Here is a 21,031-nt window from a genome sequence, read left to right as displayed (position 1 = left end):
CTGGCCTGACCCAGCCCAAAGACAAAAAAAAGCACATTGATCACATGTTTACTCCTTTGATTTTTGTCATTTTTAGTATTGTATGCTGTAGTACAGTGCATTGTAGGCTGTATACTGTACAATGAACAAATTGTATGGCCCTGAACATTGTTAACAGTACCATTTGTAAACAGTACTGACTGCTCAATAGATTTTGACAGGTTGCAGGTTCATATCAACAAAGAACAAGAATTACAGTATCAAAGAGACAAAGGACGAGGTTACACTGCCACCAAGCAGACGTTATCACACTAGGTTACTGATGCAATCTCTAATGCCTATGAGGAAAGTGGCACTCTACCCAGAATGAGGCATCCTCTAAGGTGATTTTTAAAGAGGCGCCTTTGCAAGATGTTTGTGATGCGGCAGGCTGGTCCTATCCGCACACATTCATATGATTTTATAGTGTGCATATGGATTCAACTCCCGGCTTTCGAGTCCTCTTGGGTTAATCCATTCCACTAGCCCACTTATGGCCTTGTGGAGCAAGCAATTTCCATTATGGTGGCGTGGGGTTTCCATAGCGTCAACACCATGGCACAGTGTCAGAGTTCCCTCAAAAGGGAATGTCAGGGGTTATGTAATCCGGTTCCCTGAGAAGGGAACAAGATGCTGCGCCATGGTGTTGACGCTATGGAAAGGTTAATACCCACGTAAGTAAAAAATTTTCAAACCTGATAGAGCATTGACCTTTTAGCGCCACTCAACAAGCACTTAATTTTATATGTACATAAACCAACATAATAAATGTTTGATTCACATTCCTTTTTTTGGGGGATACAACTATCAGAAACTTGCTCTGAAGACGATAATCATAGATACAGGTCAGATAGCTTAAAGTTCCCTTTCACAGGTCAGATAGCTTAAAGCATAGATACAGGTCAGATAGCTTAAAGTTCCCTTTAAAAAACCCTTCCCTTCCTTTTTAAAGTTGTCTGCGGTAATTATTGCTACTCCCATCACCAGTCTTTTTAATCTTTCTCTTAACTCATCAGAACTACCTAAAGATTGGAAAACTGCTGCAGTAATCCCTTTATTCAAAGGAGGGGATAGTTTAGATCCAAACTGCTATAGACCAATCTCTATTCTTCCCTGCATTTCAAAGGTCTTCGAAAGAATTATTAATAAACAAATTATTCACAATCTCGAATCTCATCATAGTCTTTCCGAAATGCAATCTGGTTTCCGAGCCGGTCATGGGTGCACTTCAGCCACACTTAAAGTCACAAATGACATCATAGCTGCTATTGATCAAAGACATTATTGTGCAGCAGTCTTTATTGATCTGGCCAAGGCCTTTGATTCTGTCAATCATAACATCTTAATTGATCGATTAAGGAACTTGGGGTTCTCAGATGATTGCCTTGCTTGGTTCACAAATTATTTCTCTGATAGGTTTCAATGTGTTAAGTCAGAGGGCCTACTTTCCAGTCCTCTGGCTGTCTCCATGGGGGTGCCTCAGGGATCAATTCTAGGGCCGACTCTATTTTCTGTATATATTAATGACGTTGCTCTTGCTGCAGGTGATTCTTTGATCCACCTCTATGCAGAAGACACCATCCTTTATACGGTTGGCCCGTCGTTGGACACTGTGTTAAAAAATCTTCAAGAGAGTTTTAATAATATACAGCATTCACTCCGTTCCCTTCAACTGCTTCTAAATTCTACCAAAACTAAATGTATGTTTTTTAACCGATCTCACATTGTACCCACCTGCCCATTAAGCATCACCACACTAGATGGGTCTGCTATAGAACAGGTAGACAAGTACAAATACCTAGGGGTTTGGCTAGACTCTTCTCTTTCTTTCCAGACCCACATTAATCAGCTCCAAACTAAAATTAAATCCAGGATTGGCTTCTTATTCCGTAATAAAGCCTCTCTCACTTTCCCAGCAAAACTCGCTCTCGTGAAAATGACCATCCTTCCAATTATTGATTACGGTGATATTATTTACAGAATTGCTTCAAACTCTCTCCTTAGTAAACTAGATGTTGTATATCATCCTGCCATCCGTTTTGTCACCAATGCTCCATATAATACCCACCACTGCGACCTCTATAGTTTAATCGGCTGGCCTTCATTACAGATCCGACGTCAAAAACATTGGTATCATTTTATCTATAAATGTCTACTGTGTAAAACCCCACCTTATCTAAGATCACTAATCTCTAGAGCTACCCCCTTTATGAACCTTCGTTCAAGCAGGTATATCACTTTGACTGCTCCTAAAGCCCGTACCTCCTTTGGCCGTCTTTCTTTCCAGTTCTCCGCTGTTAACGACTGGAACGCACTTCAAAAATCTCTGAGGCTTGAATTCATTGTCCCGTTATCCACATTCAAATTATTATTAGCAAATACATTGTCAGACCATTGTACATGCTAACCCGACTCACACTTTAGTCAATAATATATGTATTTGTACATTTTAATATACCATGGCTGTTTATTTATTTCGTCTATTGATTGTATGGCATAGAGCAACGCCGTTTTATCTACTAATCATTCCTTCAATATATTGACACCTTTTGTACTACATGTATAAATTTGTAAATGTTTTATCTGTTTTGTCTTGTAATTTCATGTGTAACTTTTGTACCTCGACGCTTTTATCTTGGCCAGGTCGCCATTGTAAATGAGAAAGTGTTCTCAATGTGCTTGCCTGGGTAAATAAAGGTTAAATAAAAAAATAAATAAAAAAAAGTATAAATTATATGTAAAAAAAAAAAAAAAAAAAATCTATAACAACTATATTCTATTCAGATATGTTGTTGCAAAAATGACATAGTAATGATTTTTTTTTTTTTAAGTATTTAATGGCAGTATAATAAAAATACACAAATACCGTGCAGCTATTACAATTCCTGCACAGTTGTTTCTGTGGTACTTGGCAGTAGATTGTGTTCACAGGTCCATGTTTTAACATTGTTTGATTATTGAATAACATTTAATTTGGTGTGGCCTTGAAGTATAATAATTCTTTGCGGTTGTAGATCTATAGCAAATTTAAAGATGTACTCAAAAGAATGTCTTCCTAAGAAATAGAAAGATTTGGAAAAAAAATTATAGAATAGAACTTGGCCTCATATAAACCATGACAGCACTTGACAAATACTGGAATAGGACACATTTAAATAAATTAAGGGCCTGTTCGTATAAGATGTATCTTAGTGTTTCAAGGTGGTGTATTTCCTTCATTATGCCTCTTCAATCAGCAGAGAGTCTACAAGACAGTCTTTCAGTTCTCAGCTTCTAAAGTACACTGTTAGATTTTTCTAAGTTGTAAATAAAACAAAGATTATTGGAGTATGTTTTATATGAAAATACTATTTCAGTTTTTCTACTTCAAATTTTAATATTCAATTCAATGTGTTACTAACCGTTTCTTTGTGTTACGTCACGTGGCTATCTGGAGATAATTGTTAAATTATTACTGTAGTGTCTAATAAGCCCATGAGGGCTGGGCACCATGGTGTTTGACACTTAAATAAACAAATCAATCAATCAATCAGTCAATCAATCTTTGTAATTATTTGTGAAAATTTAGTGAAATTTGTTTCTAAGTAAATCCTACACCAATTTTTTTTTTGTGTGTATGTGACAATTTCTCCATTGATCCATCGCTTTAATAGATGAATCAATGGAGTGAACATGCTCCCTAAAGCATGACTTGAACCCTTGCAGGGTACAGCATGACTCATTAGCATGTTGCAGCAAAGGGGGTTATTTTTATTTATTAGACTTTTATTTTTGAAGTTGCACACTTTGATTAAAGACATCAATGTTGCTGGTGCACAAGGAGTTCTATGGAGAAAGCTGTTAGCATTCCCATTCATCTCAGTGGTTTAGAAATACACAACTTGAATTGCTTCATGGATGCTCAGTTTTGAAAACATTTTTCCATACAGAAAATGGTGCCCTGGCAATGTTCTTTAGCTAATGGCAACAAAATAACACACAGTCCCAAACCATTGACTAACTTTATATTAGATCCCTTTGCTCCAGGCATCAAATATAGCAGACAAGTCTATATTTTATGCTGTTACAAGCCTTCCAAAAAAACAAAAACAAAAACAAACCAGTGACTGGTAAAAAACTTGCATGTGTTTTGGCACTGTGTACATGGAGGCATGGTGCCCTTTCACAGTTAAGGGGAAAGCCCTGTAATGTGCTTTTATGCCTATTTTCCACCTCTGTCACCTGGCCAAAAATTTGAGGGCAAATCTAGGCATTGCATTGTCCTTGTCTTTTATGGCCTGGTGTGATTATTATTTTACATACAGTAACAATGTAAAATATATTTCATGGTAATGCTTTGTTGTCCTTAACCAGAGGGAGATTTGAACAGTAATTTGCATAAGGCTGGCTCCTCTGCCTGCCAGTGTACAGACGGCAACAAATCTTTTGGTCGATGCTTGAATCAATCAGACAAAGAAATGGCTTTTCTCTTTGGATGCGTTTCAAAGGCCTGCCATTTTCTTATGCTCAGTTTATTATATATTGAAAAATCACAATGTGGTATGGTTACAAAGAAATAAGATTTGGAATACAATCATAAATATCATTTCAATATCAATATCAACACTTTTCATAATTCAGGCCTTATTAAATAGTTACAATAGTGACTTAGCAGAAAAGGTCAAGTTAAAGTACACTGCAGTGCAGAAGATTGTTCCATCATATCTAGAATTGCTCTGATTTAGTTGGTTCACTTGTGTGCGTTTTAACTCCTTTTTGTCATTTTCTCTTTCCAGGGACCTGAGGGCCCTCCTGGACAGAAGGTACTGTACAGTTGAAGCTTCTGTTTTACTGATCATGGAAGCCTGTTTCTGCCTAAGAATATCAAATAATTGTGAAAGAAAGTTTACAATAAGAATTAAACTTTTTTTTTTATTTTTTTATTTTTTATTAATCATTTTATTTAGTACACATTGAATTGATCAGTGACAATGAAGACTTTTAGATTGTTACAAAAATTGGTATTTCAAATAATTTATGTTATTATAAACTTTTTATTAATCAAAAAATCCTGATTTTTTCCCCCATGATTTCCATAAAATTATTAAAAATGTTAAATATATTAAGCAGTGCAGTTTTCAATGTAGATAATAATAAGAAATTATACTTAAGCACCAAATGAGCATATTACAATTTTTCTCAATTGCTAAAACACTAAAACCCATTGGCTGAACAAAGTTCTCAGTTGCCTGAACTCATTTAGCTAATTGTGCAGTCTGTTGTCAATACCTTAAACCATTTCACATGGTAAAACACAATTTGCTGATCTCACTTAGACTTTTCAGCAAAACTCTAAACACATTCTCATTCTCAAAACACATTCTGCACTCTAATGCACATGTCATCCATACTGGTGGTGTACTGGTGGTGTACTGGTGGTACAACAAGTGGCAACAATCAAATACAAATAGAGAACACATATCATTGATTGAACACAACCACTCAAAACTGATTCAAATGATGCCCAAAGACAAGAAGAAGCACAGTGATCACATGTTTACTCCTTTGATTTTAGTCCCTTTTAGTATTGTATACTGTAGTACAGTGCATTGTAGTCTGTATACTGTACACTGTAAAAATAAAAGGTCCCTGGAGGAACCTTTTGGGGTTCTTCACTTTGCCACACCGGCGGAACCATCTGTAGATCCTCTAGGCACCCTTTAAAAAGCGGTGCTTCTCTGAAGAACCACACAAGTTTCCTGAGGAACTCTTATATTAGGCACTGTGTGGAACCACTTTAAAGGGACTACGTGTAGCTTTTTAGGTATTTTATTATCTAAAATCAATATTTTTATTCATAAATATGCCCTCAATGGTGTACAAATACCTATGCCAATGATCAGACTAATCCTCGTAAACGAAGAATTTATTATAGTAAGTAAGTAAAGTTTATTTCTAAAGCACATTTAAAACAGCTTGCGCTGACCAAAGTGCTGTACATAATTGTATTGGCCACAGGGTAATAAAAACACATGTAATAGAAATACATTTACAAATAAATTGAGTTTAGGCTAAAACAACATTTACAGAGAAACAGCAGGTTGAAACACACTAGGCAGGAAAAACATTTAAGATGCCTAAAAGGCCAATGTAAAAAGGTGGGTTTTAAGTCTAACTTTAAAAATATCAATATGAGGGGCATTTCTGATGTCGGGTGGTAATCGGTTCCACAGCTGAGGGCCAGCAACAGAGAAAGCTCTGTCACCTTTTCGCTTAAGCCGGGACCGTGGGACATACAGCAGGCCCTGACTGGAAGATCTGAGGGCTCTGGAAGCTGCTTGGGGCTGAATGGTATTTGCTAAGTAGCTTGGGGCCAGTGCGTGTAGAGATTTAAAAACCATTAGCAGTATTTTAAATTGTATCCTAGACTGGACAGGAAGCCAGTGCAAGGAGGCTAGGATGGGTGTAATATGTTCATGTTTTTTTGTGTTTGTGAGCAGTCTGGCCGCTGCGTTTTGAACCATTTGAAGCCGTGCCACTAGAGTCAGAGGAAGACCAAAGTATAGAGAATTACAATAGTCTAAACGGGAGGTTATAAAGGCATGGATGACTTTTTCCAAATCTTTAAAAGACAGGACAGGCTTGAGTTTGGAAATGATAAAAACTGGATTTCACTACAGATGATACTTGTTTTTCCAAATTGAGTTCTGAGTCAAAAATAACGCCTAAGTTACGTGCGTGAGTTTTAACATACGGTGCAAGGGGACCAAGGTCGATGGTGGTGGCAGTTTTGGATCTTGAGGGGCCAAAGATGATAACTTCGGTTTTGTTCTCATTCAACTGAAGAAAATTATTACTCATCCAGATTTTGATTTCTTTTAAGCAGTCTAAAAGAGGTTGCATTGAGTTGCTTGATTTTAGTGGGATGTACAGTTGGGAATCATCTGCATAAAAATGGAAAGCAATATTAAATGTTCTAATAATTTTTCCTAGGGGGAGCATGTATAGGCAGAAGAGTACTGGACCCAAAATGGATCCCTGGGGGACACCATGAAGCACAGGTGCAGGCAATGAATAATATTGGCCTATGTTAACTGAGTAAGTTCTTTGATGGAGATAAGAATGAAACCAGTTTAGAGCAGTGCCCTTGATGCCAACCCACTGTTCAAGACGCTCTAGTAGTGTACCATGGTCTACAGTGTCAAATGCCGCACTAAGATCCAACAAGACTAGGATGGCATTATTTCCTGAGTCAAGGGTGAACAAGAGGTAATTTGTCACCTTTAGCAGGGCTGTCTCTGTGCTATGGCGAGTTCTGAACCCGGACTGAAATGGCTCAAATGTCTCTGTGGAATTGAGATATGAGAGCAGCTGCGTTAACACCACCTTCTCCAAGATTTTAGAAATAAATGGCAGTTTGGATATGGGCCGGAAATTATTGTAACATTTTGCATCTAGATTATGTTTCTTTAGCATGGGCTGGACAACCGCGTGCTTAAGATATGTGGGAACAATGCCGGAGGCAAGGCTAGAATTAAGGATAACTAGAATAGAGGGACCAACAACATCAAAGGCATCCTTGATGATCTGTGGTGGAATGGGATCATGTGGGGTTGTTGATATTTTCATGTGTTTAACAATGTCACATAGCTCATTGTAGGACACTCCTTGAAATGTATCCAGTGTAGCTGTAGTTGTAGGGTGGAGTGGTATGGTGTCAGAAACAACATGAGCAAACTGTGCTCTGATGTGGTCAATTTTCAGAGTAAAAAACTTCACAAACTCTTCACAATTATTAATGGATGCCTCAATTTCTGGATAGACTTGTGGGTTAACTATTGAGTTAATAGTATTAAATAAAATTCTAGGGCGATGAGAATGTCTAGTGATAATATCCGAAAAATGCTTAGCCCTGGCTTTTTTTGCTGCACTTTGGTAATTGGCCAGAGAGTTTTTAAATATTTCTAAAGAGACTTGGAGGTGGTCTTTTTTCCATTTACGCTCCGCTCTTCGAGAAATCTGCCTGAGATGGCGAATGGAATCATCCATCCACGGTTGGGATTTAAAATTAGGGCGTTTAAGTTTCAGAGGGGCCACAATATCAAGGATAGCTGAGCAAGAAGCATTGAAAGAGGATATTAGCTCATCGGGGCTCAAGAGGTGTTCATGTGCAGTGATAGAGGCATTGCCTGCATCTCTCAAATAACATTCAGAAAACTCAATAACAGTAGAAGAGTTAATATGACGAAAGTAGTGGCCAGAAGATCTGACTGAATATAGTGAGTTCAATAGTTTAACATTGAACATAATAGGCATATGGTCAGAGAAGGATGCATCCTCAAAGGTTATGTTCTCAATAGAGAACCCATGCGACATAATCAGATCTAGGGTGTGCCCCTGAACATGGGTTGCTTGATCTATGTGCTGGATAAGGCCAAATGACTCCATTAAATGACAGAGTTCATTAACCAAGGGTTTACCCGGGCAACAGACATGAATGTTAAAATCACCCAGAATCAACAAACGGTCATAAGATGTTGCATAATGAGATAAGAAGTCTGAGAATTCTTTTATGAAATGTTTGTCTGATTTAGGAGGCCTGTATACAAGTGCACATATCAATGGAGTAGTAGCAGATTCCATTTTTACACATTGTACTTCAAAGGAGGTAAAACTATCAGCAGGGAGTGTTTGTACCTTGAGTCGATTTTTAAAAATCAAAGCCACTCCTCCTCCTCTCCCCGATCTCCTTGGCGTACTTATGAATGAACAGTTTGTAGGGCAAAGTTCGCCAAAAACAGATGTTTCATCAGCACCGGAGCCAATCCATGTCTCCGTTAAAAATAACATGTCCAGATCACGTTTGATAAAAAAGTCATTTAGAATTATCTTTATATACATAGGACGGGTAGGTCCACGGAGGCTTCCATGTAGTTCCGCCATCTTGAAAAACTATAATAGCAGAGAGGGACAAAAAGTACTAGGCCAAGGCGTTTCCACAACGCGTTTTCGTTCAGAACCAGCGTCACGTGACTGAAGCCAGCAGAAGCGGAGGCGCAGAGCAGTGAGAGGCGCTTGTCACTGCCGCGGCAAGTTTAAAAGGATGCACACTGCACGATTATTTATACACCGTTCATTCATACATATGCTGAGTCACAGGATAAGGAGTCCTTGTCGTCGAAAAAGTCCAAAATAGACCGTGAAAGGAAACGTGACCGGAGATTACAAAAACAAGGGTTAATGTCGGGATAGCTAATGCAGGAGAAAGCTTTCAAAAGAGACGCTGAAGTTGCCTGCTTTCTTCTCGACAGGTAAGTCAATGTTACGGTCTTAATTACAAGCTTTTTTTCATTGCTTGGTTGTGTAGTTTATTATATAGACAGTCGAACATTTATAGTTAAAAGTTAAACAGGCTCTTTGATGAATAGCAGCTATTGAGTAAAGGAACGTTAGAAAAGGCTCTGATGATGATGATATCTAACAATGCACGTACTTCAAAAAATATAACGAGTAAAGGCGGCATTACTACTAATTACCATAGTTAATGTTTTTCACAGTCAGTAATTGATAACTGTAATATTCTTGTTTTCGTTGTTTCAAGTTTCAGTTTGTTTTAAATAACAAACCTGTTCACCCGATGAAAAACTCGAAGTGCTATTATAAGACATCCTGTCATAGCTTTTTGGTACATAACGGCAACCATAGATGCAACGCGCATTTGAAAAAGTGAGGCGCTGGAGAGCATTATTCGTTTGAATGCAAAATACAATTTCACCACTAGATGGGAGAAATTCCTACACACAGTCCCTTTAAGTGCCTCCAGGAACCAAATTTCATTTTTTTTTTTATATTTAATTTCATGTTGTTACTATGGTTACCTTTGACTTCTATTATAATAAACAAATTGAACCAAATACAAAATAAGAATTGTTTATTACATATTTTATATAAATTTTTATACATACACTTCTATGCACATGGGAAAAAAGCTAACTATAGATTAATATTAATGAATACACAAAAAAAATAGTATAATACATAAGCAACATGAATAATCAACCATATACAATAGGCTACACAAGAAAAGACATTTCAACAAAATGCATGGAAACACATGTTCCATGTCAAGTCAAGTCAAGTTTATTTATATAGCGCTTTTCACAATACAGAATGTATCAAAGCAGCTTCACAGTATTAAATTAAAATAATACATCAATGTTTGTTTCTAGTGGAAAACGTCCACGTTTGGTAATGCTGATCAATAGTATTGTTGATTGATTAATTAAATTAAATATCCCCAAGTATCCCCGAATATCCCCAACTGAGCAAGCCAAAGGCAACAGTTGCAAGGAACCGAAAAACTCCATCAGATGACCTAATGGAGAAAAAAAAAAAACCTTGGGAGAACCCAGGCTCAGTCGGGGGCCAGTTCTCCTCTGGCGTTTATGAACTAGAGGTCGGATTTAACTGTAAGATTAAAAGTATTATATGAATGCCTGGCTGAAGAGATGCGTCTTTAATCTAGTTTTTAACTGGGAGAGCGAGTCTGAGCAACGAACAGTATCAGGAAGACTATTCCAGAGTTTTGGAGCTAAATGTGAAAATGCTGTTGGAAAGTTTTCTTTCATCAAAGCAGAGACCAGGAGACGTTGTGGATCGCGTTCAACAGAAGTTATTCTTTATTGAGAACTCCGCTGTACGTGGCTGCAGGAATCCAACATTATCTAAATCTAATACAGTATTCAGTGTAATTATACTTCTCAAAGAGGGGAGGAATTACATATAGGTGGAGTCTCTGAACAAAGCATGTAAATTAAGTATGAACACACCCTACTCTGAGAGCGCTACCAGTCCAATTGAATCAGCATAACTATTCAAAAGCATATGTGCTAATCCAATCAGCCTAACGATTCATCGTCTAGGGCTGGGGCTCGAGCCATTAAAGACAAAAGGTGACTTACAATGGAGAAAAACAGGACTGGCAGAAACTGTTGTTACTATTATCCTAACCTAACCTTAAAATGCTAACTTCAATGTACTCAACTTTTACTGTTGCAACCTAAATTAAACATTTCATAAATTTGTAATACAACAATGCTCTCCCTCCTTTGGTGGACCTAGAAATCCTAGGTATGACCAAAAGCCTTGAATTTAGTGATATTAAAGAGCGCGATGAATTATAGGGCGATAGAAGATCCGTTGAATAGACTGGAGCTAAGCCGTTTAGGGCTTTATAAGTTAGTAGCAATACCTTGTAATTAATACGGAACTTTATAGGTAACCAATGTAGTGATGATAAAATTGGTGTTATATGATCATATTTTCTTGATCTAGTAAGAACTCTAGCGGCGGCATTTTGGACTAACTGTAGCTTGTTTATTGAGGATGCAGGACAACCGGCTAATAAAGCATTACAGTAATCTAGTCTCGAGGTCATGAATGCATGAACTAATTTTTCTGCATCAGAAACTGATAGCATGTTACGTAGCTTAGCAATGTTTCTAAGGTGGAAAAAGGCTGTTCTTGTAACATATGAAATATGATTTTCAAAAGACAGGTTGCAGTCTAGTATAACACCCAGGTCTTTTAGTGTAGAGGATAAAGTAACAGGACATCCTACTATGTTAAAGTTGTAGAGTGAGAGGTTTTGTGGGCGGTTTTTTGAACCGATGATTAGTACCTCTGTCTTGTCTGGATTTAATAAAAGAAAATTGCACGTCATCCAATCTTTTATATCTTTAACACACTCTGTCAATTTGGATAATTGAGTGTTTTCATCTGGCCGTGATGAAATATAGATTTGAGTGTCATCAGCATAACAATGGAAACTAATTCCATGTTTCCTTTTAATATTTCCAAGTGGCAGCATATATATTGAGAATAACAGAGGGCCTAACACAGATCCCTGCGGCACTCCATAGTTTACTGGAGTTATGATCGATTTTTCTTCATTTAAATAGACAAAATGGTAGCGGTCAGATAAGTATGATCTGAACCAGCTTAATGCTTGTCCTTGAACACCAGTATAATTTTGTAGTCGATCTAAGAGTATTGTGTGATCTATAGTATCGAACACAGCACTAAGATCAAGTAAAACTAGTATTGAGATACAGCCTTGGTCAGAAGCTAAAAGTAAATCATTTGTGATTTTAATGAGCGCAGTTTCAGTGCTATGATGCGTTCTGAATCCAGACTGAAACTTTTCATAGATGTCATTTTCTTGCAAGAAAGAGCCCAGTTGGGCTGACACAGCTTTTTCTAGTATTTTAGACATAAAAGGAAGATTTGAAATGGGTCTATAATTTGCTAGTGGGTCTAGCAAATTATATGGGTCTAATGTGGTTTCTTAATGAGCGGTTTTATAACTGCCAGTTTAATTGTTCTAGGAACATGACCTAAAGATAAAGATGAGTTAATAATATTGAGGAGAGACTCTTCCACTATAGGTAACACTTCTTTCAGTAGTTTAGTTGGTATAGGATCTAATAAACATGTTGTTGGTTTAGATGAAGTGATAAGATTATTTAACTCTTTTTGTTCTATAGTTGTAAAGCACTGTAATTGTTATTGCGGGGTGATAATTGAGGCTGAATTATAAGGCGCGATTGAGGATTGAACGTTTACAATTGTGGTTCTGATGTTTTCTATTTTCTCAGTGAAGAACTTCATGAAATCATTACTACTAAACTGTAACGTAATATTTTGTTCAGGTGACATCTGTTTATTTGTTAGTCTAGCCACGGTGTTAAATAAAAACCTAGGATTGTTTTGGTTGTTTTCTATTAGTTTGCGGAGGTGCTCAGCCCTGGCCGCTTTTAGGGCCTTTTTATAACATGACATACTGTCTTTCCATGCGATTCTAAAAACCTCTAAATTAGTTTGTTTCCCTTTACGCTCAAAATTACGGGTTTCTCTCTTTAGAACATGCGTAGTATTGTTGTACCATGGTGCTTTACTTTTCTCTCTGACCTTTTTTAATCTAATAGGTGCAACAATATCCAATGTTCCAGAGAGAATGGTGCTCATAGTGCTAGTTAATTCCTCTAGTTCATCTGTTTGTTTGGGTTAACTGAGCAGCTGAGACAGATCAGATAAGCAATTTGAAAAATTATCTATGGTGGATGGAAGGATTGTTCTGCCTGATCGATAACGCGGCGCAGCATGATATATTACAGGAGTACGTAATATGCAAGTTACCATGTAATGGTCAGTGACATCATCACTTTGTGGAATGATATCTATATCGGTTGGATCGGTTCCATGTGATATAATTAAATCGAGTGTATGATTAAAACGATGAGTTGGTCCGGTAACGTTTTGCTTGACCCCAAAGGAGTTTAATAAATCCGTAAACGCAGCCCCTAACGCATCATTTGGATTATCTACGTGTATGTTAAAATCTCCAACAATTAATGCTTTATCAACATTGACTAATAGGTCTGAGAGAAAATCTGCAAACTCTTTTAGGAAATCAGCGTAAGGCCCAGGTGGTCTATATATGGTAGCCAAGGCTAGAGATAATAGGGATGTTTTTCTAACATCTAAGAGCGTAACATTTAGTACAAGTACTTCAAACGAAATAAACGTATAACCCGTTTTCTGAGTAACATTGAGAATATCTCTATAGATTGTTGCAACACCGCCGCCACGACCAATCAGACGGAGCTCATGCTTATAGGAGTATCCTGATGGAGTAGACTCATTTAGACCGAAATAATCATTTGGTTTAAGCCAGGTTTCAGTAGGCAAAGTACATCGAAGCTATTATCTGTGACTATTTCATTTACAATAACTGCCTTAGGTGTGAGTGATCTAATGTTTAGAAGACCTAGCTTTAGAAATTGTTTTTGTTTACTAATAGCAACATTTTCTGTTTTAATAACAATTAGATTTTTCCTAGATCCTGCAGTAGATTTATTATTTGATCTCACTAAACGAGGAATAGACACAGTTTCTATGCAATGTTCTATACTAGAATTGATATCAGTTAAATTGGTGCAGCAGAGACTATGATTTGGACTTTTGGTTACTAGTCAAACGGTATTTAACATTTTGGAGATGTTATCCGACAGAAGATCCGCTCCAAATCTGCTTGGGTGTAAGCCATCAGCACGGAAAAGCCTAGGACGCTCCCAAAACAGATTCCAATTATTTACAAAGAGCAGTTTCTGCTCATTGCACCATGACATTAACCATTCATTTAGCGCGAGTAATCTACTAAACTTGTCATGTCCTAGTCGGTACGTGGGAAGCGGTCCTGACACAATGATCGTTGTTTCAGGCGATGTGCTGCGTACCGTATCGATCAGATTCCTGAAGTCTTTCTTCAGAACCTCCGTCTGGCGCAGCCTGATGTCGTTCACTCCCGCGTGCAGGACCACAGTTCCGACGCGCTCGTCACCGTTCAGGATCTCGGGAACGCGAGCAGCGATTTCAGAAACACGAGCACCAGGAAAGCAGTGACTGTGCACCTTACTTTTACCTAACGTAGCGTGTACGTGCCGAACGATGGAATCGCCGATGATCACAGCATCGCGTTCTGTTTCGTGAAGAGGGGAGAAGCGGTTTTGGGTGGATATCTCGAAAACCGGGAGGGGCGGAGAGATTCTTGCTCTGGTCCTGGCCCGCGTCTTCCGCTGCGGAACCACCCAGGCTTTGTGGTGGCGTGTTGGAGCCGGAGTGAACGAGACCATGGCTGATCGCGACCTCTGCGCTCGGGACCGATGCTGAGAAACGCACGGAGTAGACGAGGTCGGAGTCAGCGGGTTAGTAACGTTAATCACTGATTTGTGTGTATCGGCGCGTGATGTTTCAAGAGCTAAACGCCGGTCTCTCAGCTCGGCTTGTCTCTCTAAAAGGTCGTGGATCTGTTTCTCAACAGCTTCCAGCTCAGACTGCAGTGCGTGCAGCTCAAATGTGTCCTCACCTGCACCAAAAGGTAGACTACTTACATCTGATATATTCACCATTTTAACAGATGGACAGTAAGTTAGCAACGACCCTACCAGTGATGCTATCAATATTAATACTAATTTATGACTGAAGTCTTGGATATAATCCGTCTTTTTAGTGGTACGAGTAGTGGTAGTGGTAACCTATAAGAGTATCCGATGTTGGATCACTAATAGGCTTGAGACGCGTCTGCTCAACAGTCTGCATTGTAACTATGAAGTTTGAGCAGAAGTGCTTCTCAGTGAGGAAAAGTAGAAAATGTTCATTGTAAGTGAGTTTAAAGAGAAAAATCAAGAATTATAAATCAAAACATATAATAAATCAATGTAAAAAAAAAAAAAATGTTTGACTAATTAAAAATGTCCATCTTCACTTAAAGGTGCTCTAAGTGATGTCAGGCGTTTTTTAGGCCAAAACATTTTTTGTCACATACAGCAAACATCTCCTCACTTATCCGCTAGCTGCCTGTCCCCTGCACACACTGTAAAAAAACGCGGTCTCTGTAGACACCACAGGCTCCACAAACGGCAACAAAAACAAACTGGGCTCACCCGTACCACGAAACACAACAAACAGTGCTCCAGCCAATAACTGGCGAGAAGTATTTGAGGGTGGGGTTTGGGGGTTAGTGCGCGTACACATGAAGGGGGTGTGTGGAGGAGAGAGAAGCATGAAGAGGGAAGTTTGAATTATGGCCGACACACGACCAAAGAGATGACCTTCCGATGAACAAATTGCAAAGAAGAGGGACAAGGATAAGGGACAAGGATAAGGAACGCGCGAAGTCCCGAATTTACATCGGAAAAACCCTCGAAAGGTGGTGAGAACTCCGCCGGCAGAAGGGCTTCCAATCAGACATTCAGTTGCTCTGTTTTTGCAGAACAGGTAAATCCATTTTTCTTTCTAAATTGACGTTCATGTTCGCCAAACCAACACAAGGATGTAATTAGCTAGAACTATGCAGTCAGCGTTAGCTTTGGTGAATACAACATATATGTTTCTAGCAGCTAGCGATCAATCTCTATTGTAAATGGTCAAGCAAATTCACAGTAGGTCGACAATTTGTGTGAATGAATGTTTTCACCCACTGTTTGTTATGGATTTGAATGTTCATTTATAGGCTATTGACAACTTTGACTAAATTTGTTTACGCCGCCGCCGTTGTTTATGCTCACTGGGAAACGCGAAGCTAACGTTATCTTGCTATCATTGCGTCCTTGTATGGGAGCTAACGTTATAGTATAACCTCAGGTGGCGAAACGATTTTAAGATAATGTTTCTCTTTTTCTGCATTCTGTTCTGCAATATATAAAAGCATTTATCTAACTTGGTGACATTACACATTGAATGAAGTATCAGTAAAACTTAACTTTGTTTTTAGTGACTACTTTGACTTTCCTTTATGCCGGAAGGGAGGGGAGGAGGGAGGAGACGGGATGAGGAGGAGGGAGGGTCTAGCTAGCCTCCGTTTTGTTTGACAACAATTCGAATGTCAACACTCCCAGCATCACTTAGAGCACCTTTAACTTTAAAACATTTGTGTTTCAGTCCACTTGTTAAGTCTGACTTCACTGTTTCCAAGTCCAAAAGCTCTATCAGATGCCAAAAACAAACAAACAGTGCTAATATGCACTCATTGTGCTGTAATATTCCTGAAAATTATGATCCTAACCTTTACCTCTATACCGAAATCTCAGATGGTTTGTTATTCAGCTATTTTGAATCATAAAATGTTGAAGTTTGGGATGCCGTGGCGCGAGACTGGAGACTGTAATGTACACTATGGCTTTTGAAAAGCTTAAATGTGTGACTTGAATCAACAGTGTTCATAAATGGTTGTTGAGTTTTCTCACGAAACAAGATAGAGGAAGTAGAAGTAGAGGCTTCGACCCGGAAACAGTATTCCTAATGTCACAACAAGCAGAAAACATTTTTCATTTTAACAGTATAAAGGAGCAGTAAAATTATCTGTTGTTCTGTGAATGTTCACTGGTGAATTTCAGTCATTTCAACAAGAATCCACACAATCAGCTATTTCGTTTGTGGTCAAAAATGTCACTATGGGACCAAGTTGGTCACTGGAATTCGCTAGATTTGACCAACAGAAAGCTGCTTGAAAGTGACTCCTGTGTGAGCTGTGCTTCTTACAATACGTCGCTACACTGCTGACAATGGTCAATGGACTTTTTTGCCTGTGTAATTTCACGAAATTAAAAAATGTGACCGCACATTTACTTGCTGCAACATAAAATGCAATCAATAATAAAATCTTCACAAGGGACATGTGAGGTACTTAAAGAGTTAGAATAGTGAAAAGGAGCATCAGCTTCATTTTCCGTTTGTTTTTTCCTCTTTTCTGGTGGATGGTCCAGGCACTTCAATGATTTTCAGGTCTACAGGAGGATTTTTATTCTTGTTCAAACTTGTATTTCAGCTTACCGAGATCCCTGCAAAGTACAAAATTTACTGTTAGTAAGGTTATTAAAATGATAGTTGTGAAATTTAAATAATTTCCTCAGCCTTGTGACGTTCCAAACCTGTTTGACACCCCAAGACCATCCAAGATGTACATGACTTTCTCTCCTTACCCAAAGAGAAATTAAGGTTTGGGAGAAAAATATTTTCTCAATTTCATGCTAGTGAATGGGGATCAGCGTAGTCCATTTTTGATGGTCCAAAATCCATACTTAGGCAGCTTCAAAGGGCTCCACACGACCCCTGCCGACGAATAAGGGTCTTCTCTAGCAAAACGATTAGTCTTTTTTTTTTTTTTTTTTTTTTTTACAGTATAGTCATGTACAGTATGCATATGATGTCACAGCGGTTACATCCACTAAGTGGCAGAAAGACTGAGTGGCACCAATAATGTTCAGCTTGAATGCAGCGAAAAAGCATCTAAAATGGTAAAGTTGTTGTGTTATTCATTGTAAGTTTAGCGAATTAGCTCAAAAAGGGGAATATATAATTAATAATTAATCATACTGGTTATGATCAATTATTACCTACATATTTTAAATTGCCCAAAAAGGGGATACATAGCCCATGTATTTGTATCTATATACAGTATATGAATAATTATTATTATAATTATTATTATAATCAATTATGAATATACAGATAGGCTAGAATAGATACATTTTCATAATAACCTTTCACAGAATTATTTCACATCGAATAATCTGTTCGTCCACCGAACGACAGTATGATCTTCTTATCAACACTCAAGGAAGATAATATCAACTCTCAAGAAAGGTTATTCTTTTGGTCATGAAGACTAACTTTCCTGTTCTATTAGATTACTATAAAGTACTCAACAATATAAAAGCTTGTAGCTTAAGATCTCACATTTAAGAGACTTTGCTAGGTGAGCAGGAGACAGAGGCAATCAAGCGTATATAATGGGTTTTAAATGAAACTACAAATACATACGACTATACTTAAACAAAGAATACATATAAAAAGAATAACCAAAAGGGTAACGCTTTAGATTACAGCCCGGAAAGTACTGCGTAATTAAAGCGATTTTACAGTGTAACTTTCGGTAATTATAGTGTACCTATAAAGTACTTGCATGTAAGTATAAGGGAACAATTTGTAAAGTTTGGGGAATAAAGGGGTAACAACCAGGAGAATAAAAAAATATATATATACTGTAAGTATTATAGAACTAAGGGGTACTTATTTTACTATTATGATACAACAATCTTACATTTGGGAGCAATTTAGCGAGAACATACACTGCATACCTTTTTGTAATAACGGTGTACCAATACATACTGTAATAAAAATTACAGGGTACATATCTATGCATTTATGCAGTAATCTTTTTAAGAAAAGTGCACTGAAAACTAAAACAATTGCAACTTTTGCTTAAATATTGGGGAAAGATACTAATGTTTCATGTAGTGGTGCTTGTTACCAGAGACAATTTATATAAGAGACATGCCACTTCCTCAATCCTCAATACAACTATATAAGGAAAACCCGTAACGACAAAGATGGCGGTTGTATGCACATGTCCCGCCCCTCCCGCTGGAAAGCCAATCATCTGCTTTTAAAAGTCAAGCCTGGAAACATTTAAGCCTATCGTCTGGTTCCACTGACGCATGCGCACAGTTGAGGTTTTGCGACAGCGGAGAGAGAGAGAGCCCCGGTCGCGCGCGCGCACTCTCTCTCTCTCTTCTGAGCCAGGCGAAAGTGTAAACAAGACTTCACCGTCTCCAAATTAAGCTCTGTCTTCCTCTCTCTCCCGCACGCATATTAATCAAAATAAAACGACATTATGGTAAAAGGTCGGAAGACCAAAGTTTCATGTGGAGCATTCTGAGATTTTTTTTTCCTGAATTACCGCTGGGTGTGAATTGTGCTAAAATACGTTGCCTTATCTTCTCTGAAATGCGTTCCGCACATTCAGCTGACATAAAATTACTCTCTAAATAAACGAAAAAACCTATCCAATGATGTAATGTTTTCTGTGTTGACACTAACCTTGTGGGATGTCCATGTCCTAACTGCTGGGATAATCACACAACCGTATGACACGTCCAATTCGCGAACTAATGACTCCTTTGAACCGATTCATGTTAATGAATAGTTAAAACAACTGATCTATACAATACATTGTTATTACTGATAAAGTGCAAACCTGCTTATATTTAAATAATGGAGAACAATATTGACATTGATTATTGCACAACACCGGCATTCTGGATAGAGACGTAAATGAAGTTGGTGTCGTGAACCCTTGCGCATGCATAGTAAAGTATAACCTGTGGGGAAAAAGGCGTTTTAAACCTTATTTTGGGGCAAAGTCATCAAACTTTTTCAGCGATTTTTATCATATTTTACTGCTGTTTCTATACATGCAGTTTTTATGTCCCGGTGACCAGTGAAAGTGTAGTTCTGACTCTCTGCCCATTCATTTAGATAGGAGCCTGGTCTTGTTAGTTCAAAATAGCTGCCCGGAGGCGTTGCCAAGATGGCGGCCGAGTGGCACGACTTGCCTACAAGGACTTTGTTGTTACCCTCTTGTTCCTTGTAGTTACAGGGTAAGTGTGACATTGCGGGCCGTAAATTAAAGTGGTGCTTGTTACCCTCTTGTTTCATGTAGTTACAGGGTAAGTACAATAAAAATACATACACAATCTTATATTACTGATTCGGAAACCTTTATTTGAAAACAACTTAATTCAAAACAGATTTACAATACTTCTTTTTCGTTTAAAACTGCTTTTTTAAATCAACAATTAAGTCTTGACAGAAAGTAGCATTTTGTCCCCCCTTTTTTCTCTTGCTTGGCTTCTTCCTTTTTTTCCACTTCTTTTTCTTTCTTTCCAGTGATGAATCTGAAGAAGAAATCATGTATCTTGCTATTCTGTATTAAAAGAAAATGCAGTACGCCCAGAAATACATCCTCACTATTTACTCATCTTTTACCCTCATGCCATCCGAGATGTATACGACTTTCCTTCTTCAGATTAACACAAAAAGGTTTTTTTTTTTTTTTTTAATAAAAAATACATCCCTGGGAATATATATTGTGTTCCTAAAAGTTGGAGCATCAAACAGCACATACTGCAATAACTGTAGAATTCCATACAACCCCAATGGATGAATCAGTGTCTTCTGAAGTGAAACGATAGGTGTTTGTAAGAAAAATTACAATATTTTAAACTTTTTAAACTGTACACTATCTATTCAGACAAACTGTAATAAGTTGTTTTTCAAATAAAGGTTTCCGAATCAGTGATATTAAATTTGTATGTATTTTTATTGTACTTACCCTGTAATTACATGAAACAAGAGGGTAACAATCACCACTTTAATTTACGGCCCGCAATGTCACACTTACCCTGTAACTACAAGGAACAAGAGGGTAACAAGCACCACTACATGAAACAATAGTATCTTTCCCCAATATTTAAGCAAAAGTTGCAATTGTTTTAGTTTTCAGTGCACTTTTCTTAAAAATATTACTGTATAAATGCATAGATATGTACCCTGTAATTTTTATTACAGTATGTATTGGTACACCATTATTACAAAAAGGTATGCAGTGTATGTTCTCACTAAATTGCTCCCA

The 21,031-nt window shown here is 37.8% G+C and overlaps 1 protein-coding gene across 2 annotated transcripts in view; it reads left to right on the top strand.

Moving 5' to 3' along the window:
* The window catches only part of col25a1 (collagen type XXV alpha 1 chain), a 719,149-nt gene that overhangs the window by 540,824 nt on the left and 157,294 nt on the right, over window positions 1-21,031 (top strand). For both annotated transcript variants that reach the window (XM_082152225.1, XM_082152224.1), the window contains one exon: window positions 4,794-4,820. In XM_082152225.1, the coding sequence (XP_082008351.1) occupies window positions 4,794-4,820 (27 nt within the window). The remainder of the gene's footprint in view (window positions 1-4,793; window positions 4,821-21,031) is intronic.

Source organism: Leuciscus leuciscus (genome assembly GCF_965113295.1).
Source record: "Leuciscus leuciscus genome assembly, chromosome: 2".
NCBI lineage: Eukaryota > Metazoa > Chordata > Actinopteri > Cypriniformes > Leuciscidae > Leuciscus > Leuciscus leuciscus.
Note: the sequence above shows the minus strand (reverse complement) of the source record. Positions and strands in the feature narration are given on the sequence as shown.